General features: G+C 45.6%; 1 protein-coding gene across 1 annotated transcript in view; it reads left to right on the forward strand.

The window, feature by feature from the left end:
- The first annotated feature begins 7,566 nt into the window (after positions 1 to 7,566).
- The window catches only part of LOC141106882 (uncharacterized), a 159,625-nt gene continuing 141,514 nt past the window's right edge, over positions 7,567 to 25,677 (forward strand). The window contains 9 exon segments of the mRNA XM_073597810.1: positions 7,567 to 9,516; positions 11,537 to 11,648; positions 11,774 to 11,935; positions 12,047 to 12,116; positions 12,227 to 12,324; positions 12,448 to 12,589; positions 17,314 to 17,411; positions 17,521 to 17,662; positions 19,358 to 20,623. Coding sequence (XP_073453911.1) covers positions 11,565 to 11,648; positions 11,774 to 11,935; positions 12,047 to 12,116; positions 12,227 to 12,324; positions 12,448 to 12,589; positions 17,314 to 17,411; positions 17,521 to 17,662; positions 19,358 to 20,623 — 2,062 coding nt within the window. The 5' untranslated portion in view covers positions 7,567 to 9,516; positions 11,537 to 11,564.

Genomic DNA, 25,677 nt, shown 5'->3' on the forward strand with positions numbered 1-25,677 from the left:
TCTCCAGCACATTTCTTCACGTTTTCACTCACCGCTTGCCGACCGCTTCACGCCGATATACTGCGGCAGAAGGGCACGTACAGGCATAATAACGTACCTGTACGTTGCCCTTTTAAGAAGCGGCTTGCGGGCGCGCGCACCCGCCGCGGGCTCCGTGAGCGTGGTCGCGGGTCCGCGGGGAGACCCGCGATCGTCTCTCGCGGAGAGGAAGAACGGGGAAATGCTGACGTAAACAAGCATCTCCCCCGTTCTGCCTAGTGGCAGTGTCACTGATCTCCGCTCCCTGTGATCGGGAGCGGTGATCAGTGTCGTGTCACACGTAGCTCCTCCCCCCCACCCCCCCCACAATTAGAATCACTCCCTAGGACACACTTAACCCCTGCAGCGCCCCCCCCCCCTCCCTCCTGGTTAACCCCTTCACTGCCAGTCACATTTACACAGTAATCGCACTGATCGCTGTGTAAATGTGAATGGTCCCAAAATAGCGCCAAAAGTGTCCGATGTGTCCGCCATAATGTCACAGTCACGAAAAAAAAAAAATCGCTGATCGCCGCCATTACTAGTAAAAAAAAAAAAAAAAAATTATTAATAAAAATGCCATAAAACTATCCCCTAGCTATAACTTTTGTGCAAAGCGATCAATATACGCTTATTTTTTTTTTTTTATACTAAAAATATGTAGAAGAATAGGTATCGGCCTAAACTGAGGAAAAAAAATGTTTTTTTATATTTTTTTTTGGGGATATTTATTATAGCAAAACGTTAAAAATAATGCGTTTTTTTTTTTTTTCAAAACTGTCGCTATTTTTTTTGTTTATAGCGCAAAAAATAAAAACCGCAGAGGTGATCAAATACCACCAAAAGAAAGCTTTATTTGTGGGGAAAAAAAACGACGTCAATTTTGGTTTGGGTGCAACGTCGCACGACCGGGCAATTGTCAGTTAAAGCGACGCAGCGCCGAATCGCAAAAGGTGCTCTGGTCTTTGGCCAGCCAAATGGTCCGGGGCTTAAGTGGTTGACCACGTAAGGGCCGAGCCTATTTTTCAGACTCTGTGTTTACAAGTTAAAATCTTTTTTTTTTTTTTTTTTTTTGCTAGAAAATTATTTAGAACCCCCAAACATTATATATTTTTTTTTTCAGACACCCTAGAGAATTAAATGACGGTCGTTGCAATACTTTACGCCACACTGTATTTGCGCAGCGGTCTTACAAACGCAATGTTTTTTGGGGGAAAAAAAAAGGAAAATTTATTATCAAATACTTACCGTCATTTTCCTTTCCCGATGGACTCCATGGCAGACTACGTGTGGGTTAACCCCGCCTCCTCTCCAATGCTATAGGACCCCATTCCCATAAGTTAGGGACTGCGTTCCGTAACTAGCCGACTCTATGACCAATGGGTGGGACCTCCGTCTGCCATGGAGTCCATCAGGAAAAGGAAAATTACGGTAGGTATTTGATAATAAATTTTCAGTTTTCCTGACAGACTCCATGGCAGACTATGTGTGGTCAATAACTAGCCAATCCACATGGGTGGGTGTACTGATCAAAAAAAGAAATTTAATATGCCCCTTCAACCGACAGGATTCTTCCACTAAAAGATAGAGAAACAGGCTCTATGCAAATAAGGTGACCTAAGGCATTAAAGGAGGCCCACAAGGCCGCTTTGCAGACGACATCAGAAACCGCATGCCGGGCTGCTAAGAAACCTCCATACCCCTGGTGGAACGAGCCGTCACCGCCTCCAGAGAAGCCCAACCCTTTAGCCCTATAAGCCTGCTGGATGGATTGGATGAGGTCGAAGCTCGATTCCCTTGTTATTGCAGGATAAAGAGATAGCTAGAAAGTCTAAAGGAGGAAGTAACTTGCAGGTACTCCTACAGTATTCCCCCTACCTCCCGAGGGTGAACCTCAATGGAGCCTGGAGCCCTGAATGTAGGTAAGACATTTTCTTGGATCTCATGGAATAATGATGCAACTTTTCGGACCTGAGCCGAGCATAGGAATAAGGACCCTCTGGTCCGGGAAGGAAATCAGAAATGGTCCTTAAAGGCCTAAAGAACCCGATCTCAGAGACTCCCCTTTTGCCGAAGTAATGGCAACTAGAAGGGCGACTCTGCAGAAAAGTCTTTGATAGAAAGCGGAGCGGATCCTGCAGTACTGAATCCGGCCAGTGAGCCGAGGACAAGAGGAAGATTCCACATGGGGAATCTTGACCTTCATTGGGGCCTGAGTCTTGCCGCCCCACGGAAGAACTGCCGGATTAAAGGGTGAACAGCCCTCAATATTCCGGAGAAGGCCGATAGGGCTGAGACTTGAACCCTGAGGGGGCTGATGGATAGAGTCAGACCCAAGCTGGAGAGAAGGAAGCCGGGTTATTTTGGAATCCCGGCCCTCTGCCTGATATACCTGTAGAATGAGAATCCAACGAACTTGGTCCAAATTCTCCCGTAGACCTTAATCGTGTTTGCCTTTCTAAAGCTCATGAGGGTGGAAATCACTCTTGACACGTACCTGAGAGTTTCCAGCCCCTCCCGCTCATGAACCAAACCACCTGTCCCAGTAACGCTGGAAGGGGTTCAGGGCTGCTCCCTGAGAAAAAGCCCGGACTGAGAGGAAGAGGAACCGGGTCCCAGAAGCTGGGCCAGGTCAGGAGGGAAAAACAATGGTCTGTTCAGCCAGTAAGACACCACCACCACCCCCTCGATCACTTCCGCTTGGAGCCTCTGATAAAATCTGAGGACGAACGGGAACGAAGGAAAAGGCATATACCTTGCTAAAAACTCCACCAATCTGTCAGGGCATCTATTCCGAAGAACTGGCTGCAACGACCCCGGTCTTCCTAATCTTGAAGTTGCCAGGATCCACTCGAACGTCTCCACATGAAGGGACCACTCGATGTTGTCTGTGTGTGAGACAGGAAGTCCGCTTTGGATGATCTGGACTCCGGGAACGTAGACTGCCAAGATCTTGGCCCGGTTTTCCTGGGCCCATGACACGATGGGCTCGACTTCTTGGGGCAAAGTGGAGCTCCGAGTGCCCCCTTGTCTCTTCACATAAGAGACTGCTGTGGTATTGTTCGTTCCCAGAAGAACTGCTTTCCCCTTTCAAGATATGACCGAAGGCTTGAAGGACACACCAGGCTGCTCGTAGTTCCAGGACATTCGAGCCCGGGTTGTGAAGACGAGCATCCTACCTGCCATGTGCAAGCTCTAATCAGCGGAGGGCTCCCTATCTAGCACCGCTGGTATCAGTCATGACCGTGACCCATAAAACAGGGGCGATGGAGTAGCACATGAGCAGATTATTGCGCTGAAGACACCAGAAGAGCCTACTCCTCGTCACTGGTGTTATGCGGATGGATTGATCGAAGTCTCCTGAGTTCCACTGCTGGAGAAAACCAACCTGGAAAAGGCGTAGCTTCCACAGAGACCATTTTACCCTGGGGGGCATAGGGACCACCGTGCCATTAATATTTAGGCACTATGAGACCCTCAGGCGTGAGGAACTCAGAGCCCGTGATATTCTTCCTCATATGACTGGGATCTCTTCTCCTGGGAGAAAGATGGTGCTTTCCATAGTGACGAGCTAGGCCCCCAGATATATCAGGCGCTGAACTGGATCCAAGTGGTTTTTTTCTCAGTAAGGATCCAACCAAATTCGAGCAGTGCGATGATAACCTGCTCTCTGTGGATCAACAGCTGCTCTTTGTCCAGGGACAGTAGCAAGAAGTCGTTGAAATAGTGGTACAAGTGTATCCCTCTTGTTTTGATGAGGGCCACCATGGCCAGAAGAACTTTCGAAAAGACTCGGGGTGAAGATGTCAGCCCGGAAGGGAGGCAGGTGAACTGTAGATGTTCTTGCCCAACCACGAACCGGAGATATTTGAAAAATTCTCCTTTTATAGGCACATGGAGATAGGCATCCTTTAGGTCGAATGAAATTAGCCAATCACCTGGCTGCACTGCTTGTTGGATGGTAGATAGAGTCTTCATTTTAAATCTCTCGTGTTTTCTAAACTTGTTTAGGTAGGTTAGGTCTATCACAGGACACCATAACCCGTTTTCCTTTAGCGCCAATATGAGAGGGGAGTACACCCCTTGGAATTCAAAAAAGGGTGGATTTTGGGACTTTAAATGAGGCACGGTAAGGTGCCTCCATCCTTGTATCAGGTACATTCAAAAGGAAATTTGGGACTTTAAATGAAGCAGTTGAAATGCGGAGGTGAGAGTAAAAAATGTTTTATTCATAACAAATATATAATGGAGGAGTAATTTAATATATATATATATATATATATATATATATATATATATATACATATAATTAGCACAAGGTATAGGCATGATAGTACAAAGGTGTATATAAAACAGTAATATGGCCTGCAAGTGCTACAGTGATACTTATTACGCCCTGATATGTCATCAATATTAATTTAGTGCAATTATACTTATACTTATATACTTATACCATGCGATTACCGACACAGGTACCGGGCATGCCGCCCTTGGCACTTGCAGGCCATATTACTGTTTTATATACTATCAATTGATCAATATGTATTCATTTTGATTTATGTGTTTATTTACCGTATATACTCGAGTATAAATCGTTACGAGTATAAGTTGAGGCCCTAATTTACCACAAAAAAATGGGGAAAACTTATTGACCCGAGTATAAGACGAGGGTGAGAAATGCACAGCTACTGTAAGTGGAAAAGAGGGTCAACAATGCCCATTTGCAGCCTCACTGTGCCAATTTGCATGCCTCACTGTGCCCATTTGCAGCCATAGGTCCCCCGAACTTCAAACTTGGCAGTTAAGTGTTCCTAGATGCCCCCTAGCTGCAGCCAAAATTTGGGGTCTATGAACCCAAAGTGTCCCGAAATGACATTGCTGCAGATGGACACAGTTGACCGACTTTGGGTCCCCGTATCTCGGGGCCACTTAGTGCTAGGAACCCCACATTTGGTGGGCAAACCCAGTGGAACTAGCTCCATAAAATATCCAAAGCTGGGATTTCTAGCACCAAATGGCCCCGAGATACAGGGCCCCAAATATCGGTTCAGAAAATGTCAAGCACTTTTCTGCAGCAGAGAATGACATTTTCCGAACCTATTTTGGGGCCCCGTATCTCGGGGCCACTTGGTGCTAGGAACCCCGGCTTTGGATTTGTTATGGAACCAGGCCCACTGGGTTTGCACACCAAATTTGGGGTTCCTAGCACCAACTGGCCCTGAGATACGGGGCCCCAAATTCGGTTCAGAAAATGTCAAGCACTTTTCTGCAGCAGAGAATGACATTTTCCGAACTGAATTTGGGGCCCCATATCTCAGTGCCACTTGGCGCTAGGACCTCCAGCTTTGGATATGTTATGGTACCAGTTCTACTGGGTTTGCATACCAAATTTGGGGTTCCTAGCACCAAGTGGCCCTGAGATACGGGGCCCAAAATTCGGTTCGGAAAATGAAATTTTTTGCTGCAGAAAAGTGCTTGACTCGAGTATAAGTCGAGGGGGGCACTTTCAGCACAAAAAAATGTGCTGAAAAACTCGACTTATACTCGAGTATATACGGTATATATACCTTTGTACTATCATGCCTATACCTTGTGCTAATTATATGTATATATATGAAATGACTCCTCCATTATATATTTGTTATGAATAAAACATTTTTTACTCTCACCTCTGCATTTCAACTGCTTCATTTAAAGTCCAAAATTTCCTTTTGAATGTACCCCTTGGAATTCTTCCCCCTTCGGGACAGGCGCCCTTGGCTCCCTGTACCAGCAGTGAAACCGCATAGGACAGTGACACCTGCTTCTTTTCTTCTAACCGTGGTAGCAGAGTAGGAACCAAACTGGGGGAATGAGTACTGGTAAAGGACCATGCGTGGCCTGAAGAGACCGCCTCTATGGTCCAGTAGACCGAGATTTTCGCCACCCAGACATGCCGGAAGAGAAGCAAATACGCCCCCACCCGACTCGCCTGCCGGGCCCAATCTCACCACAACTTTAGCCGGTTCACGTCCACTGGACACCTGGCTCTTAGCGGGCTTTGGAAGGATGTCTGACTTCTGTTCCAATTCTTTCTGAAACCCCGACTGGGCCTGTAAAATCATGCTTCTCTTGAACACTCAGTAGTGCATCTTCTTCGCTGGGGCCTCTTCTGGCCTAGCAGAAGTCCATCCTGGGGTAAGCGCCTAGCCATGACTGAGGACAGCACAGTCTGGACCAACTGGCGGAACAGGTCGACAGAAGCTTCCCCCAGGAGGACCACTGTCAACTTCAATTCCTGGACTACCAAGCTACCTGGCAGGGCTTGGTAGTGGGAGTGTCATGGTCTGGGGCTGCATGACATTTTCACTTAGGGGTGTACTCACTTTTGTTGCCAACGGTTTAGACATTAATGGCTGTGTGTTGAGTTATTTTAAGGGGACAGCAAATTTAAACTGTTATACAAACTGTACACTCACTACTTTACATTGTAACAAAGTGTAATTTCTTTTTTTTCACATGAAAAGATATAAAATACAATATTTACAAAAATGTAAGGGGTGTACTCACTTTTGTGAGATACTGTATATGAATCTAGTCTACTGGATGCAAAAATAAATGGACATGCAGCATCTGATCAAGATTTAGTCCCTTAAATAGGTGGTATGGTAGGGGCCCATTAAAACTGATGATTGCTTAGACGGGGCTTCCTAACATTGGTCATCAGAGGAGAAGATGGCCTCCTTAGACTGGTGGTCGAAGGGGAGAATGGTCCTGATGTAGCACCTAGGGGTTTAGTCAGGGAGCTCCCCACAAATTTACTTGCCAGGAGTACTTATCCTGGTTGATTGATAGAGATCTATTGATTTCTCCCTAAGTTTGGCCTTGTTGCACTTTTCTCTTCTACCACTAGGTGGCCGGGTACTTGGTGGTACAGTGGAACCTCGGATTACGAGCATAATCCGTTCCAGGAGTATGCTCGTAATCCAAAGTACTCGCATATCAAAGCAAGTTTTCCCATTGAAGTCAATGGAAACGAAAATAATTTGTTCCGCATTGACCTCAATAGGATGCAATACCGCATGCAGCCAGAGGCGGGGAGGCGCCGGAGAGCCTCGGAAACGGCCGAAACGGCCCGAGGACACTTCGGCTGACCTTGAAAAGACTTCCTACCGGAGATTTGCCGAGGTCGGCCGTTCTGTACTCGGGCCTTTCCGTGCATTTCCGAACAGACCTTCGACTCTGCTCGACTCCGGCGCCCCCCCCCCACCTCAGGCCAAAAGGGGTACTGCACACCGCTTTGGCCTGAATCGTGCTCTTTTTGTGAGACAACACTCGCAAACCGAGTTGTGATTTTTAAAAATACAGTGCTCGTATTGCGAAACACTCATTAACTGCGTTACTCGCAATCCGAGGTTTCACTGTACTAGACATGAGAAGGACAACCCAAGGTCAGGTTATGAGTATATGGGGTATCTCAGCCAATGGGCAGGGGTTTTCTTGGGTCCCTCGGCCTGCTGGGAGAACCTATATATTCGGGTGAGGTCAGGTGATCTCAGTGCTGCGCCACCCGGGCGGTTGTCTGAGTGGAAATGTGTTGTATTGCCCGGGCTGCTAGGCTGGAGATTGGGCCTATCCTGGGCACATCTGGCTGCTAGGCTGTCTGAGAGCCTTTCCAGAAGCAGGAGAGCAGCACAGGGTTGGGACTGCGGCTCACAGTCCAACCAAAAGTGACGGTTCTATTGGCCGGAGAACCTGTCCGTGGTCGTAGGTATAAGGAAAGCTGTCGCCACAAAGGGACCAACCACCTTTACCAGGGAACACAGTGAGTAACTGAAGCAAGTACAGGAACCACATTCTCACCGAAAGGGCACGGTGGAGAATCGGGAAACTTCCGGTGGTGTTCAAGTCAGGGACCCAACCCATGGAGATGCTTGCAGAGCAGCCTTGTGACTCAAGTCAGGGACCTCGCTGGTTAGCAGGGGTGAAGCTTAAGAAGTATCTTGAGTGCCAAGCTAGGGACAAAGCAGGGAAGCGTGGGAGACACTTGAGGGGATACCACCACAAACCTTGGATTAGCTCAAGGGATTCAGAGTCAGTGAATCAGTGGGCCTAGTGAGAGACTGGGAGGTCAGTGTTGAAGAACTACAAGAGGCAGTTGTAGTGAAGCTGAAAGGACTGTTAAGTTTGAGTTAGGAACTGTTAAAGACTGTTACTATAGGAGACAGTTTACCTGCAAATGCAGATGTGGCTTCTTGCTGGGGCCTTTCCCTGTACGGCTGTTCTCTTATTGAAGTCTCCGAGTCTGCCAATTGAATTTGCAACTACCTAAGGGTGTCCTAGCCCTAACCCTCTTTTCCCAAAAATACAAAAAGGACTATTAGAAGAAATAAAAACTCTTTTACATCCAAAAAGTGTCTGGCGCCCAATAGCTTTGTCCACCTTGCACCCACTATGCCTCACAACCCACCACATACAGGAGGATGTCAGCTATCTTTGGCCACGGAAGTTCTCACTGGACAAGATCAGAGACCTTGCTACACTTACAATAATGGTCAGTAGGAAAAAAAAGTACAATTATAAACAGTTAAAAACATCACGACAAAGGAATTATTAGAAAATGTTAAGAGTACTGAAGAAAAGAAAGTGAGAGGTAATGTAGTGTGGATGGTGGAGGAGAGCTGTCGGAGAATGTAGTGTGGATGGTGGAGGAGATCTGTCGGAGAATGTAGTGTGGATGGTGGAGGAGAGCTGTCGGAGAATGTAGTGTTGATGGTGGAGGAGATCTGTCGGAGAATGTAGTGTGGATGGTGGAGGAGATCTGTCGGAGAATGTAGTGTGGATGGTGGAGGAGAGCTGTCGGAGAATGTAGTGTGGATGGTGGAGGAGAGCTGTCGGAGAATGTAGTGTGGATGGTGGAGGAGATCTGTCGGAGAATGTAGTGTGGATGGTGGAGGAGATCTGTCGGAGAATGTAGTGTGGATGGTGGAGGAGAGCTGTCGGAGAATGTAGTGTGGATGGTGGAGGAGATCTGTCGGAGAATGTAGTGTGGATGGTGGAGGAGAGCTGTCGGAGAATGTAGTGTTGATGGTGGAGGAGATCTGTCGGAGAATGTAGTGTGGATGGTGGAGGAGATCTGTCGGAGAATGTAGTGTGGATGGTGGAGGAGAGCTGTCGGAGAATGTAGTGTGGATGGTGGAGGAGATCTGTCGGAGAATGTAGTGTGGATGGTGGAGGAGAGCTGTCGGAGAATGTAGTGTGGATGGTGGAGGAGATCTGTCGGAGAATGTAGTGTGGATGGTGGAGGAGATCTGTCGGAGAATGTAGTGTGGATGGTGAAGGAGAGCTGCCGGAGAATGCTGAAACATTCTCCACTGTTCTTAAATTCTCTATGATGAGTAACTCGTAAGTGGTTCGTACAGACAGGAAATGATGTAACATACAGACAGGAGGTTTCAGGTGAGAGGTCAGTCAGGAGGAAGTAGAGAGGAGAAATTGCTGGAACAGGCAGCAGAGGAGGTAATAAGATATTATTTTCATGTCCATCCTCCAAAGTCACTGTGATTGTATGTGCACAATTAGCCAACTGTCTATCCAGAGCCTCTGGTTTATAGACCAGATACATCCTAACTATAGAGCCATTTATCCAACTGTGTATCCAGAGCCCCTGGTTTATAGACCGGATACATCCTAAATATAGAACCATTTATCCAACTGTGTATCCAGAGCCTCTGGTTTATAGACTGGATACATCCTAAATATAGAGCTATTTATCCAACTGTCCATCCAGAGCCTCTGGTTTATAGACCAGATACTTCCTAAATATAGAACCATTTATCCATTCTCCATAAAACTGTCTCGGGGTTGTTGGCTCTCATTACTGTGACATAATGGACACCATGGGGGTTATTTACGAAAGGCAAATCCACTTTGCACTACAAGTGCAAAGTGTACTTGAAATTGCACATGGAAGTGCACTGTAAATCTGAGGGGTAGATCTAAAACGAGGGGAAGCTCTGCTGCTTTTATCATACAATCATGTGCAAGATAAAATGCTGTTTTTTATTCTCCTTGCATGCCCCCCTCGGATCTACAGCGACTGCACTTCCAAGTGCAATTTCAGGTGCACTTTGCATTGTAGTTTGCACTTGTAGTGCAAAGTGGATTTGTCTTTAGTAAATAACCCCCCATGTCTTCTCTGGATCAGGCGATGGGGAGGAAGAAGACTGAACTACAGTACAAGTTCTAATGAAGGCACCATAAGTAATGAACATCCCTACAGTACATAGAATAAGGGATGAAGCTCCTGATTTTCATGATTTGATGGAAGGGATACTGGCTCCTTACTATAACCTTTCTTTATATAGTTTTAGATGGAGGCAGGAGCCACTATAATTCTCAGATTACCCTTTGTCTTTGTACCTATTGGGTTGATGACCCTTTGAATTTTGATCCTCAGCCGGACAGAAAGTTAGAGGAACTCTTTCCAGCAAGGACACACAGAGAAAAATTTGCTTAATTACAATCCAGTCAATACAAATGTAAACAAAAGGGTTTGTATGGAGTTGTTCTCTCCAGCACCAGAACTGCTTGGTTTACGTTCACTTCACACTGTATGCAGAGCCCAGGACTGCTGATAGAAATCATAGGGCCCCGTACATTCTTCCTGATGCCCCCCCCCCACCTCCCAGGTGCAGTGGAACAGCGGCACACTGACTTTCTCCGCCTGCGCCTGGAAAATTAAAAAAAAGTTCCTCCTCTGCTCCCACCTCCTGGGCCCCTCTGTTGACATAGAAAATTTTATTAAATCCCTGGTAAGCCTGTAGGAAGCGGGGTTGTGGTCTTGTAAAACCAATTTATTCATTTAGGTCAGAAATGAACAATAAAGCTGCCCTGCCCTGTTTAGCTGATAAGGCCTTGGCCCAGTACAACAGGACCCTGATAGAGCCCATCTCACTTCTTGGCTGGAGGGCCTCCAGCATCATCTAGCTTTTTTTTTCTTCCCAGTCTGATTGTCCCTGACTCATCTTTTGGATTTCAGTCACGGAAGCTCGGCATCACATGTGGACATTATCCTAGGTCAATCTGCTCTTTTGGGGAAGCTATGTACCGCCCCTTCCACCAGTCATTGTTCTGCCTGCATTGTATAGGCAAGCACCAAGATCCAGTGATGTCATCACTACCGGGTCTAAACCAGTGATGGCGAACCTTGGCACCCCAGATGTTTTGAAACTACATTTCCCATGATGCTCATGTACTCTGCAGTGTAGTTGAGCATCATGGCAAATTTCGTTCCAAAACATCTGGGGTGCCAAGGTTCGCCATTACTGGTCTAGGCTAATGTATGTCATAACAACAGAAAAGTTTGGTTTAAATGATGAATGGGGACAAGGAATGTTTAAAAGGCTAAATAGAAGCAGATTTACAAGTCTTCTAATACAGTAACAGTCTGAGATGTCAGAACTATGGAGGAACTCTATGCAGACATTATTCATCCCAGTACAGTCCAGATCATTCTCAGTTTATTATCCGTCTACAGAGAGGAGAGTCCTGTATAAATCACATCAATGAGGATGGAGGAGGACCCAAGTAACATGACTGAGAGGATATTAGACCTCACCCTGGAGATCATCTACCTGCTGACTGGAGAGGTGAGGAAGATCCTGGGAGATCACATGGAATCACACTTATCTCCTATTAATAAGACACATCTGGAGTGGTAATGAGTATTGTGGAATGCATGAATCGAGAATTGTTAATATCTCTCTTTACACAGCGTTATGACATAGTGAAGAATATATATGGCGAGTCATTAAAAATTAGCAGCTGTCTTCAAGAGACCACAACAGGGCCTCCACCTCAATGTCTGACAGTTGAGAGAAAATACACCAAGATTCTGGAGGTCACCAACAAGATCACTGAGCTGCTGTCAGGAGAGGTGAGCGGTGCCGGGAATTCTGGGATATTATCCAGTAACAGACAAGGGATGTGTCTGGATGGTGACTGTATCATTGTGTGTGTCAGGATGTCACTGTCTGTTTCTTGATAGGGTTGGAGGTATTTAGAAGACCTTTCTAAGGATGCGAAGACAGAGAATTGCCAAAGCTTCATATCACCGGGTAAGAGGAGACTTTAAGGAGAGAGCAGTATGGAGCGTCCACCTAGATCCCACATCATCTGATAAACACATAGAAACAATGTATTCAGTCAGTGTGTGTGTTTCCTACAGATGGATCCAGTAATGGGAACCCACCAGAGAGATGTCCCCGTTCTCTGTATTCCCGGGATTCTACACAGGAAGGTCACACCATCCCTCACCATCATCAGGTAGGTGGTGGGCCTGAGCATTAAAACCTAATACTGTATTTTAAACTTTATGATATGACATTCTTCTATTTATTCTCTTGTTCTTTTTTTTTACAAATATCTGCTCTCATTTTTGGGGTTTAGGGCGTAGAGAGGAATAACATTAAAGTTGAGGATAAAGAGGAAGAAGAAGAGAAGTTGGTGAGTGGGGATCAGCAGTCTATGGAGGAGGGGGAGATGATTATGCAAAGTAAACAGGAGAAATCTTCTCTACACAGGAACACAAGTGAGTAATAAACACTACATACAAAAACATTTCTCGTTTTCATGTTACGTCTATGAGTATAAAAGTGATTATTTACAATGTTACATCAATTGAGAAAAGTCTATGTCTTATCAAATTCACCCAAAAAGAAAATGAAAAATTCAAAGCAGCAGTTGATCCAGAGGATAGCAGAATAACAATAAATAGCTTGGCCTAATTTTCTTCAGGATAAAGAAAATTGCTGCCGAACCCCTGGTCCAGGTGCTTCATTCACCTTTAACAGGGCTCAACTCTTTAAGCACACATGGGTGTAAGCCATCTGGTCCAGGTGCTTCATTCACCTTTAACAAAACACAACTCTTGCAGCACACATGGGTGTAAGCCTTCTGGTCCAGGTGCTTCATTCACCTTTAACAAAGCACAACTCTTGCAGCACACATGGGTGTAAGCCTTCTGGTCCAGGTGCTTCATTCACCTTTAACAGAGCTCAACTTTTTGAGCACACATGGGTGTAAGCCATCTGGCCCAGGTGCTTTATTCACCTTTAACAGAGTTCAACTCTTCGAGCATACATGGGTGTTGGCCTTCTGGTCCAGCTACTTTGTCTTTAACAGAGCTCAACTCTTTCAGAACGCATGGGTGTAAACCATCTGGTCCAGGTGCTTTATTCACCTTTCACAGAGCTCAACTCTTTGAGCACACATGGGTGTTAGCCATCTGGTCCAGGTGCTTTATTTGCCTTTAACAAAGCTCAACTCTTTGAGCACACATGGGTGTAAACCATCTGGTCCAGGTGCTTTATTCACCTTTACAGAGGTCAACTCTTTTTTTTTAAATTCCTTTATTTTATTTCAACAATGCTTGTTACAGTGTGATATACATGTTATCAAGATCTATAACATTTAGTGAGTGATAAAAAAAAAAAAAAGATAAAACAGAGGCATGAAGAGGACTTTAACAGAAAACTACCGTCGACTAAAGACGTGAACACATATTCATTCCTCTAGTTTACACGGTCTGCATAAAGAAAACAGAGCCTGAGTGTATGGGAAAGTCTGATGTTATGATTATCATACTATCCGTTTGCAAGCAGTTCCCTGAGATATGTCTCGTTTAAACTAAAGGCTCGTGTATTTATCCTTAGACAACAGGCATATAGATAAACAGGATAACAAAGATTTTTCTCTTGAGAAGCTCTCCACTGACCGGGGGTGGAGATATTCCCTGCCGATCAGTAGAGTCCGGCAAGGGGCAACTAACGTAGAGTAATGAATACCATGATATTCAACATATCTGATCTAATCTTCCCTTAACCGAAAAAATATAGGGGGTTGTGTGAGAACCTAGGGAGAGAGGAGGAGGGGGAGGGGAGGGAAGGGGAGAAAAGCGGGAAACAGTAAGGGGGGAGAGGCCAGAGAGAATGAGAGGCGAAGTGGAGGGGGAGTGGAAAAGAGAGGTAAAGAGAGGAGGGTGGCGGTGTCACCCTCCAGCCAGGCAGGGTCCTCGTATCAAGGAGTGTCCGCATTAAGTCATCTCCCGGAGGTAGGCCTCGGTGTAGATGAAGTGTTGCCAGGGGCGCCAGGTCTCCCGAAAGGCTTCCTCCCTGTCATGCAGGGTGGCCGTAAGATCTTCCATGTCCCGCATATCATTGACCCTTGCATACCACTGAATCTTCGTTGGTGGGATTACCGATCTCCAAAATAGAGGGATGCAGGCCTTGGCCGCATTAAGCAGATGTATGGTGAGTGAGGCTTTATATTTCTTAATTGAACTTCTAGAAAGGTGCAGTAAACAGGCCCCGGGGTCTCCCCCCAGTGCGACACCCGTCAGATGTTCGACCGTATCCGTCACCTCTTTCCAGAACGGTTTAATCTTGGGACAGTCCCAGAAAATGTGCAACATTGTTCCCTCTCCTGCTCCACAACGCCAACATAGATCCGGCACCTGCGGGAGAAACCTGTGAAGAGTGGATGGTACTCTGTACCATCTGGTCACAATCTTGTAGCAAGTCTCCTGGACCCTTGTGGCCAGAGATGATTTTTGGGCAAAGTGTAAGATCTTTTCCCTTTGTGTTTCATCAAAATGCGCTCCCAGTTCCGTCTCCCATTTAGTAAGGAAGGGGGGGACAAAACCTTCAGCCGGGGCGATCAAAGAGAGGTAGATCAGGGATAAAGAGTGGCGTATGGGTTCTCTGCGGTGGCAGATACGTTCCAATTCCGTAAGTGGGCGTGGGGGACCTAGAGTTCGGGCGCTTCGGCGCAAAAAGTTACGCAGTTGGAGACCACTCAGGAAGTCCAATGGCCTGTCTAGGATTTCTATTCCCGCGGTTGTCTTGAGCTGGCCACCGGGATCCAGGAAGTCATGGAGGTGTGGCCATCTATCTCCCGCTGATAAGGCTCTAAAGATCGGCCCCTGGCAGCCCGGCATGAAGTCAGGGTTACCCAGGATCGGCACCATAGGGGAAGGGATAGGTGAGATCTGGGTTTTGCGAAAGGTTTCTCTGATCACTCTCAATGTGTTTCCCAAAGTTGGGTGTTCGGCAATGGATTTCGGGATCGGAGTGGTAAGCCACGGCCAACTCCTGGCCGTACCGTCTGAGTCCTCCATCTCCATGGTGACCCATTGTTTGGCCTCTAGGTGACAGTACCAGTCTATCAATCTGGTAAGATGCGTTGCCCTGTAGTAGGCTTTTATGTCTGGTAAACCCACCCCTCCCCTGCGTTTTGCCAAGTAAAGTAGTTGTAATTTTATGCGTGGCGGCTTGTGTGACCAGACAAATTCTCGGAGGAGTGCGTCGATTCGCTTGAAGAAGGAGGGCGGGAGATGTATGGGGAGGGCCTGTAGAAGATAAAGTATCCTTGGGAGGGCTGTCATCTTGATGGCATTACAGCGTCCAAACCACGTTAAAGTGAGGGCGTGCCAATGCTGCAGGTCTGTTTTAAGTCTGTGTAGGAGAGTGGCAAAATTTGCTTGGTACAGGTCGGCGGGGTCCGCGGTGATGACCACACCTAGGTACGGAATGGAATCGGTTGCCCAGTGGAACTGGTGGTTCAGGCGCAATTGTCGGGTATTTTGCAAGCTCAGTGTGATATTGAGCATGGAGGATTTAGACATATTTATTTTAAATAGGGACAGAGCCCCGTATTCCCTCAGAGAATGAAGCAAGATGGGGAGTGAGGCAATGGGGTCAGCCAAGAAGAAGATAAGGTCATCTGCGAATGCGGCGACCTTGTGGGTTCCAGATGTTTTACGGAAGCCCTCTATGTGGGGATTGGCCCGTATCTTACAGAGCAGGGGTTCTAAGGTGAGAATGAAGATTAGGGGAGACAGGGGACAACCCTGTCTGGTACCATTCCGAATGTCGAAATAGCCGGACCTGGTTTCGTTGACCCTGACCGCAGCTGTGGGGCTAGAGTAGAGTGATAGGATCCAGCTGAGCATTGACGACCGAAGGCCAATGTGTTCGAGAATAGAGGTCAACTCTTTGACCACGTGTGGGTGTATGCCTTCTGGTCCGGGTGCTTCATTCACCTTTTTTTTTGTCTAAATGTTTCTGTACCATGTCAATTTTGAGCCACTGTGAATCATTTAAAGCTATGTCAACACTATTCCTATTATGGACTTGAGCTCCCCTACTTTCGTTTGTATACACAGAGCTGAAGATGGTATTTAATTTGGCTTCTCTTTGTTCCCAATTACTAAACCTAAATTATCACATAAAGGACCTACTTGCTCAGACCTGACCTTTTTACTATTTATGCTTTTAAAGAATTCTTGGGGGTTTTTCCTCCTCTCTTTTGGATTCTCTCGTTCATTTTGAACGGCCTTCATTTCCTTTTTTCATATCATGTTATATTCTTCGTAACGTTTAAAAAGATGATAGTGTTTTTTCAATTTTATATTTTCTAAATGCCTTTTTCCTATTGTTTATGGCATTTTTTTTTAACCTAAGAATGTGAGCTACATAACATACAGGACAGGAGTCACATAAACGAATTGCCCATGGGAGTATACAGTATCTTGCAGTGTGTTGCATACAGTCGATTTGAAACATTCCCATTTCTGTTCTCTGTCCTTGATGACAATATATCCTCCTAATCTAAGTCTTGGAGAGAAGCCATCAGCCTTGGAAAATCTGCTCTCTTAAAATTAAGTGTTTATAGTTTAAATTGTAAAGGAGAGAGCAGTACGGAGGTTTCACCTAGATCCCCCATCATCTGATCAACACATAGAAACAATGTATTCAGTCAGTGTGTGTGTTTCCTACAGATAGATCCCGTAATGGTAACCCACCAGAGAGATGTTTTCTCCGTGTCCTTTATTCCCAGCTAATAGTGGGGCCCAAACTGTACTGTGGTGCACATGTTACCATCTCTTTAGAACTGCTTGCAATGAACTACTTTTAGGGCTGTTAGGCAAAGGTAGTCTATGGTTGCATTGGATCACTAGCAGTGGAACAAAAACACAGCTGAATCCGCTCACTAGTCTTGGTATACTGCAAACCTTTGTCCTGGGCGTGTGGTGGTCTGCAGTCTTTAGGGTCCTGATCCCTGGTGGCTTACCTTTTTGGTGCAGGAACAGACAGGTCCAAGCAGCAGGTCTGTATTCCACAGTCTGAAGCACAAGAGGCTCTCAGGAGACTTTATTGTAAAGGAGAGAGCAATACGGAGGGTCCACCTAGATCCCCCATCATCCGATAAACACATAGAAACAATGTATTCAGTCAGTGTATGTGTTTCCTACAGATGGATCCAGTAATGGGAACCCACCGGAGAGATGTCCCCGTCCTCTGGATTCGCAGGATTCCACACAGGAAGGTCACACCATTCCTCACCATCATCGGGTAGGTGGGACTGATCAAACAGAACAATTCCAAGCTATAAAATGACATTCTACTATGTAATCTCTTGTTCCTTTTTTCCCCCACTATATTCTATCATTTTGGGGTTTAGGCTGCAGAGCTGAAAGACATAAAAGTTGAGATTAAAGAGGAAGAAGAAGAGAGGTTGGTGAGTGGAGATCAGCAGTCTATGGAGGAGGGGGAGACAATTATGAAAAGTAAACAGGACGAATCTTCTGTACATACGGACACAAGTAAGTCATAAACTGTAAATATATAGCGACAGTTCACATTTTATTTAACTTCTATGAGTATAAAAAAATGTATTTACATTTTTACAAGGTTTTAAAAAAGGACATATGAGGTTTACCCACAGAAAAAATATAAACCAGCAGTTTATGTAGATAAAGAAAGAAAACCTGTATAAAGTTTGAACCAATTTGGATAAAAGAATTCCTTCCTGATTCGTTCCGATATATGATGACACTCTAGATCAACATATTACAATGACTTTGACCAGACTGATACTGTATACCATATGAAAGGTCCATTTCCATTCCTCAATATAATGTCATGTTCCCAACAAATGAGGAGGAGATACTGTACACCATATGAAAGGTCCATCTCCATTCCTCAATATAACGTCATGTTCCCAACAAAGGAGGAGGAGATACTGTACACCATATGAAAGGTCCATCTCCATTCCTCAATATAATGTCATGTTCCCAACAAATGAGATGGAGATACTGTACACCATACGAAAGGTTCATCTCCATTCCCCAATATCATGTTCCTAACAAATGAGGTAGAGATACTGTACACCATATGAAAGGTCCAGCTCAGTTTCTCAATATAATGTCATGTTCCCAACAAATGAGGAGGAGATACTGTACACCAGTGGTCATCAACCCTATCCTCAGGGCCTACTAACAGGCCAGGTTTGCAAGATAACTGAAATACATCACAGGTGATATCATTTGCTGCTCAGTGATTGCAGTATTCTAGTCTGCATCTCCCCAAGGTCATAAATAAAACCCAGCCTGTTAGTGGGCCCTGAGGACAGGGTTGATGACCACTGTTGTACACCATATGTAAGGTCCATCTCCATTCCTCAATATAACATCATGTTCCCAACAAATGAGGAAGAAATACATATGGTTACAGTAAGGTCCATCTCCGTTCCTCAATATAACGTCATGTTCCCAACAAATGAGGAGGAGATACTGTACACCATATGAAAGGTCCATCTCCGTTCCTCAATATAACGTCATGTTCACAACAAATGAGGAGGAGATACTGTACACCATATGAAAGGTCCATCTCCGTTCCTCAATATAACGTCATGTTCCCAACAAATGAGGTGGAGATACTGTACACCATATGAAAGGTCCATCTCCATTCCTCAATATAACATCATGTTCACAACAAATGAGGAGGAGATACTGTACACCATATGAAAGGTCCATCTCCATTCCTCAATATAACGTCATGTTCCCAACAAATGAGGTGGAGATACTGTACACCGTATGAAAGGTCCATCTCCATTCCTCAATATAACGTCATGTTCCCAACAAATGAGGAGGAGATACTGTACACCATATGAAAGGTCCATCTCCATTCCTCAATATAACGTCATGTTCCCAACAAATGAGGAGGAGATACTGTACACCATATGAAAGGTCCATCTCCATTCCTCAATAGAACGTCATGTTCCCAACAAATGAGGAGAAGATACAAGTAAGTCATAAACTCCAAAAGGAGAAACCTCTCACAATATCATTTTACGTCTATAAATTTAAAATATTTATATACATTCTTACGACATGAAAATTCATATTTTTCTGTTGTGATGGCAAAATATGTTATTCCTTGTGAAACTGTAGAGTGCTAGATGAACATTTATGACGCCTGGAATTCATACCTCATTTATTCTTAAATTGCTTTTTTAGCAGGTGGACTCAATGCCTTGAATACCAACAAGGGATATCTTATTTTATGTACAAATTTGAATCCACAAGGAATCGGCATTGTACAATATGCTCCAGGAGTTAATATCATTACTCAAAATATTCATCACCTACCTTACACTTTTCATACCTCAATGGATCCCTCTAATCCTGCGGCATCTTCTGATATGGCACATAGTGTTACTCCGGATGGGGCATATCTTTCAACCGATCAGTCTAATGCCAAGAAATCTTCTTTAGGTAATGATGGAGTTCACAAGGAGGAGAGTTCATTTTCATGTTCGGTGTGTGACAAATCTTTCACTGATAAAAAAGACCTTCATAACCACCTGATCAGTCACACAGACGAGCGCCCCTATTCATGTTCAGAGTGCAAGAAATGTTTCAGTGACAGAGGATACCTTGTTATCCATAAGAGAATTCACACGGGGGAGCGTCCTTTTCCATGTTCAGAGTGTGAAAAATGTTTCATTCAAAAAGGAGACCTTCATAAACACCAGAGAATTCACACGGGTGAACGGCCCTATTCCTGTTCAGAGTGCGGGAAAAGTTTTTCAGAGAACAAATTACTTCTTGCACACCAGAAGTCTCACACCGGAGAGCGTCCTTTCTCATGTTCAGAGTGTGGAAAAGGTTTCATTCTTAAAAATGGGCTTGTTAGACATCTGAGAATTCATACAGGCGAGCGTCCTTTTGCATGTTCAGAGTGCGGGAAATGTTTTATTCAGAAAGGAGCTCTTAATAAACACCTGAGAATTCACACAGGTGACCGTCCTTATGCATGTTCAGAGTGCGGGAAACGTTTCATTCAGAAAGAAAAACTTGTTGCACACCAGAGAACTCACACGGGTGAGCGCCCTTTTGCATGTTCAGAGTGTGGGAAATGTTTCATTCAGAAAGGTGCACTGGTTTCACACCAGAAGATTCACTCAGGTGTACGTCCTTATTCATGTTCAGAGTGTGGAAAATCCTTCATTGAGAAAAGAAAACTTCTTGCACACCAGAATTATCACACGGGTAAGCATCCATTTTCCTGTACAGTGTGCGGGAAGGGTTTCAACGAGAATGTAAAACTTCTTATACACCAGAGAATTCACACAGGGGAGCGTCCCTATTCATGTTCTCTGTGCAAGAAATCTTTTAATGAAAAAGGAGCACTTTTTAAACACCAGAGAATTCACAACAGTGAGGGTCCTATTCCTGCTCGTAAAAAAAATCGAATTAGACATCAGAGTACAGACAGCTCCTGATGTTGACCAATGTAGTGTGGATGGTGGAGGAGATCTGTCGGAGAATGTAGTGTGGATGGTGGAGGAGATCTGTCGGAGAATGTAGTGTGGATGGTGGAGGAGAGCTGTCGGAGAATGTAGTGTGGATGGTGGAGGAGAGCTGTCGGAGAATGTAGTGTGGATGGTGGGAGGAGATCTGTCGGAGAATGTAGTGTGGATGGTGGAGGAGATCTGTCGGAGAATGTAGTGTGGATGGTGGGAGGAGATCTGTCGGAGAATGTAGTGTGGATGGTGGGAGGAGATCTGTCGGAGGATGTAGTGTAGATGGTGGAGGAGAGATGTCGGAGAATGTAGTGTGGATGGTGGAGGAGATCTGTCGGAGAATGTAGTGTGGATGGTGGAGGAGATCTGTCGGAGAATGTAGTGTGGATGTGGAGGAGATCTGTCGGAGAATGTAGTGTGGATGGTGGAGGAGATCTGTCGGAGAATGTAGTGTGGATGGTGGAGGAGATCTGTCGGAGAATGTAGTGTGGATGGTGGGAGGAGATCTGTCGGAGAATGTAGTGTGGATGGTGGGGGGAGAGCTGTCGGAGAATGTAGTGTGGATGGTGGGGGAGAGCTTTTGGAGAATGTAGTGTGGATGGTGGAGGAGATCTGTCGGAGAATGTAGTGTGGATGGTGGAGGAGAGCTGTCTGAGAATGTAGTGTGGATGGTGGGGGGAGAGCTGTCGGAGAATGTAGTGTGGATGGTGGGGGAGATCTGTCGGAGAATGTAGTGTAGATGGTGGAGGAGAGCTGTCGGAGAATGTAGTGTGGATGGTGGGAGGAGATCTGTCAGGGAATGTAGTGTGGATGGTGGAGGAGATCTGTCGGAGAATGTAGTGTGGATGGTGGAGGAGATCTGTCGGAGAATGTAGTGTGGATGGTGGAGAGCTGTCGGAGAATGTAGTGTGGATGGTGGAGGAGAGATGTCGGAGAATGTAGTGTGGATGGTGGAGGAGATCTGTCGGAGAATGTAGTGTGGATGGTGGAGGAGATCTGTTGGAGAATGTAGTGTGGATGGTGGAGGAGAGCTGTCGGTGAATGTTGTGTGGATGGTGGGGGAGAGCTGTCGGAGAATGTAGTGTGGATGGTGGAGGAGATATGTCGGAGAATGTAGTGTGGATTGTGGAGGAGAGATGTCGGAGAATGTAGTGTGGATGGTGGAGGAGAACTGTTGGAGAATGTAGTGTGGATTGTGGAGGAGAGATGTCGGAGAATGTAGTGTGGATGGTGGAGGAGATCTGTTGGAGAATGTAGTGTGGATGGTGGGAGGAGAGATGTCGGAGAATGTAGTGTGGATGGTGGAGGAGAGCTGTCGGAGAATGTAGTGTGGAGGAGAGCTGTCTGAGAATGTAGTGTGGATGGTGGAGGAGAGCTGTCGGAGAATGTAGTGGGGATGGTGGAGGAGATCTGTCGGAGAATGTAGTATGGATGGTGGAGGAGATCTGTCGGAGAATGTAGTGTGGATGGTGGGGGAGATCTGTCAGAGAATGTAGTGTGGATGGTGGAGGAGAACTGTCGGAGAATGTAGTATGGATGGTGGAGGAGAGCTGTCGGAGAATGTAGTGTGGATAGTGGAGGAGATCTGTCGGAGAATGTAGTATGGATGGTGGAGGAGATCTGTCGGAGAATGTAGTGTGGATGGTGGGGGAGATCTGTCAGAGAATGTAGTGTGGATGGTGGAGGAGAACTGTCGGAGAATGTAGTGTGGATGGTGGTGGAGGAGAGCTGTCAGAGAATGTAGTGTGGATGGTGGAGGAGATCTGTCTGAGAATGTAGTGTGGATGGTGGAGGAGAGCTGTCGGAGAATGTAGTGTGGATGGTGGAGGAGATCTGTCGGAGAATGTAGTGTGGATGGTGTAGGAGAGCTGTCGGAGAATGTAGTGTGGATGGGGGAGGAGAGCTGTCGGAGAATGTAGTGTAGATGGTGGAGGAGAGCTGTCGGAGAATGTAGTGTGGATGGTGGACGAGAGCTGTCAGAGAATGTAGTGTGGATGGTGGAGGAGATCTGTCTGAGAATGTAGTGTGGATGGTGGAGGAGATCTGTCGGAGAATGTAGTGTGGATGGTGGAGGAGATCTGTCGGAGAATGTAGTGTGGATGGTGGAGGAGATCTGTCGGAGAATGTAGTGTGGATGGTGGAGGAGATCTGTCGGAGAATGTAGTGTGGATGGTGGAGGAGATCTGTCGGAGAATGTAGTGTGGATGGTGGAGGAGATCTGTCGGAGAATGTAGTGTGGATGGTGGAGGAGAGCTGTCGGAGAATGTAGTGTGGATGGTGGAGGAGATCTGTCGGAGAATGTAGTGTGGATGGTGGAGATCTGTCGGAGAATGTAGTGTGGATGGTGGAGGAGATCTGTCGGAGAATGTAGTGTGGATGGTGGAGGAGAGCTGTCGGAGAATGTAGTGTGGATGGTGGAGGAGATCTGTCGGAGAATGTAGTGTAGATGGTGGAGGAGAGCTGTTGGAGAATGTAGTGTGGATGGTGGGTGAAGAGCTGTCAGAGAGCTTGGTACATGGTGCTGCTATAGAAAATAGTATGGAAAATTAGGGGAAAAGAGCCCACTCAGGGGTGCAGAGAGTTTAGTGATATGGACACTGCTGAGGGAACAATGTCTGATGTAGACATCGGTGATAAAAGCATGTCTCTACCAGGATGTGGTTACTATTGAGCTAACATATCTCTTTTCCAAGAATTAAGAATTCTTCAAAATTACAGTGAAAGACATCAAAAGAGACTTGGCCTCTGCATATCCTTTCATGGTTTATACATTACAGGTGATATAATATTCCAGCTGTATTCATAAAAAGCTGCAAGTCTGTGTGCTGTGAGCAAGGATGATGACTCAGATTTGGGTATAAAATTAAACGATTCCAGTTTATATTGATAACGAAAATTAATAACAATGTAAAAAAATCATGTAATGAAGCACTTTGTATATATTTTTTTAAGTTTCACATGTTTATAAATAATAAATTGTCATTTTTCATAGTTTTTTAAATTGATTATGTTTTACCTGATGTATCATTTCCATGTGTAATAATGTATGCAACGTAAAGAAAGAATAAAACTAAGGCAGCGGGCAAAACATTAAAACATAACAAAGGACGAAGTATTTATATTTTACACAAGATGACGATCTAATTTACTGTGAGCTTGGGCAGTCTGTCCTCTTCCTCCATAGTCATTGTGATGTATTTTAAATCAAGCTACCCCTACTGCTACATAGAGCCATTTATCCAACTGTCTATCCAGAGCTTCTGGTTTATAGACCAGATACATTCTAAATATAGAACCATTTATCCAACTGTCCATCCAACTGTCACATCCAAAAAGCGGTTGCTGACACCACTTCCAAGCATACCAGGCCACCGGAACTTAAACGTGTTTCGGCTATGGTTCCCATAGCACCATGAATGTATAGTCTCCTATAAGAGGATCTGTCCCAGCCACTACTATACACTCCAAAGTACTATGACTAGTATGAGCTGCTCTATGTGAATACGCTAAGTTGATACTGGACATATTTAGATCTACGGGTCTCCAAGGCAACTTTACCTTGATGAACAAACTGGGACTATCTTGTCTATTTTTTCATTTCATGTGGAACTATTGAGCTGCTTAAGCTTTTTTAGAATTCTCATTAACACCAGCTGACCCTCTTCCCTATTCCTTTTCCCTTATCCTTCCCTCCCCTGGGGCCACACATAGTCAGGTTGTCACTAATAGATACAGCTATTGTTATTTAATTCTTAATTCTATGATGAGGTTTTCATCTGACCACCCTAATTCATAACATTTCCACCACCATGTTTCACAGTTGGTGTGAGATTCTTCTGCAATGCTGTCTTTGATTTGAGCCAAACCTATTTTCTATTACTAAGGCCAAAAACTCTTAATTTATAACTCTGCAATCTACAGAACATTGTTGGAGAAGGCCTGGTCTTTGTCTACATCAGTGGTTCTCAACCCTGTCCTTAAGTACCCCCAACAGACCATGTTTTGGGAATTTCTCTTAAGCCGCGTACACACGAGTGGAATTTTCGTCCGGACTGGTCCGACGGACTTTCGGTGGACTTTCCCAATGAACGGACGTGCCTACACACGATCACACCACAGTCCGATGGATTTGTACGTGATGACGTACGACCGGACTAAAATAAGGAAGTTGATAGCCAGTAGCCAATAGCTGCCCTAGCGTCGGTTTTCATCCGGACTAGCATACAGACGAGCGGACTTTTCTATAGGAACTGGGTCCGGCGGAGTTCCGACGTAAAGATTTGAAACATGTTCCAAATCTAAAGTCCGTCAGATTTTCAACCGAAAAAGTCCGCTGCAGGTCCGATAAAGCCCACACGCGGTCGAATTGTCCGCCTGACTCGGTCCGTCGGACCAGTCCGGTTGAAAAGTCTGCTCGTGTGTACGCGGCATTAGATAAAATAGCTGTCCAAAATACCATGTAATTGACTGATTTAAAGCACCTGTGCAAGATAAAGGAAAACCTGCAAACATGGCCTGTTGTGGGTACTTGAGGACAGGGCTGAGAACCACTGCTCTACATGATTAATGGAGAACTGCAATCTTGCTTTAACCACTTCCCGACCGCCGCACAACGATGTACGTCCTAAGTTTGAACGGGGATATCGTTGTTATGGCAGCAGCTAGCTGCCATAACCCCGGTATCCCCGTTTTCGTGCGGCGGCCGGCTTTCAGATAAAAGTGGTCCCTGCGGCGGATTCGCCGCAAGATCACTTTTATCGGTGGCGGGAGAGGGCCCCCCCCTCCCGCCGCGATCCGGTGCCCTCCGCCGCTTACCGGAGCCGTCGGTAGCGGCGGAGGCGATCGCGTTCTGTGCCGTAGTGTGTCTGGAGACGAGTGAGGCCAAGATGGCGCTCACTCGTCTCCATGACACTGCTGGGCGGAAGCGACGTCAAAACGTCACTTCCGTCCACGCCTCTTAAAGGCATATTTTTTCAAATGTAATTTTTCTAAATGACTTTTTTTTTTTTTTTTTTATTGCATTTTAGTGTA

Source organism: Aquarana catesbeiana, linkage group LG08 (assembly GCF_042186555.1).
Source record: "Aquarana catesbeiana isolate 2022-GZ linkage group LG08, ASM4218655v1, whole genome shotgun sequence".
NCBI classification, from domain to species: domain Eukaryota; kingdom Metazoa; phylum Chordata; class Amphibia; order Anura; family Ranidae; genus Aquarana; species Aquarana catesbeiana.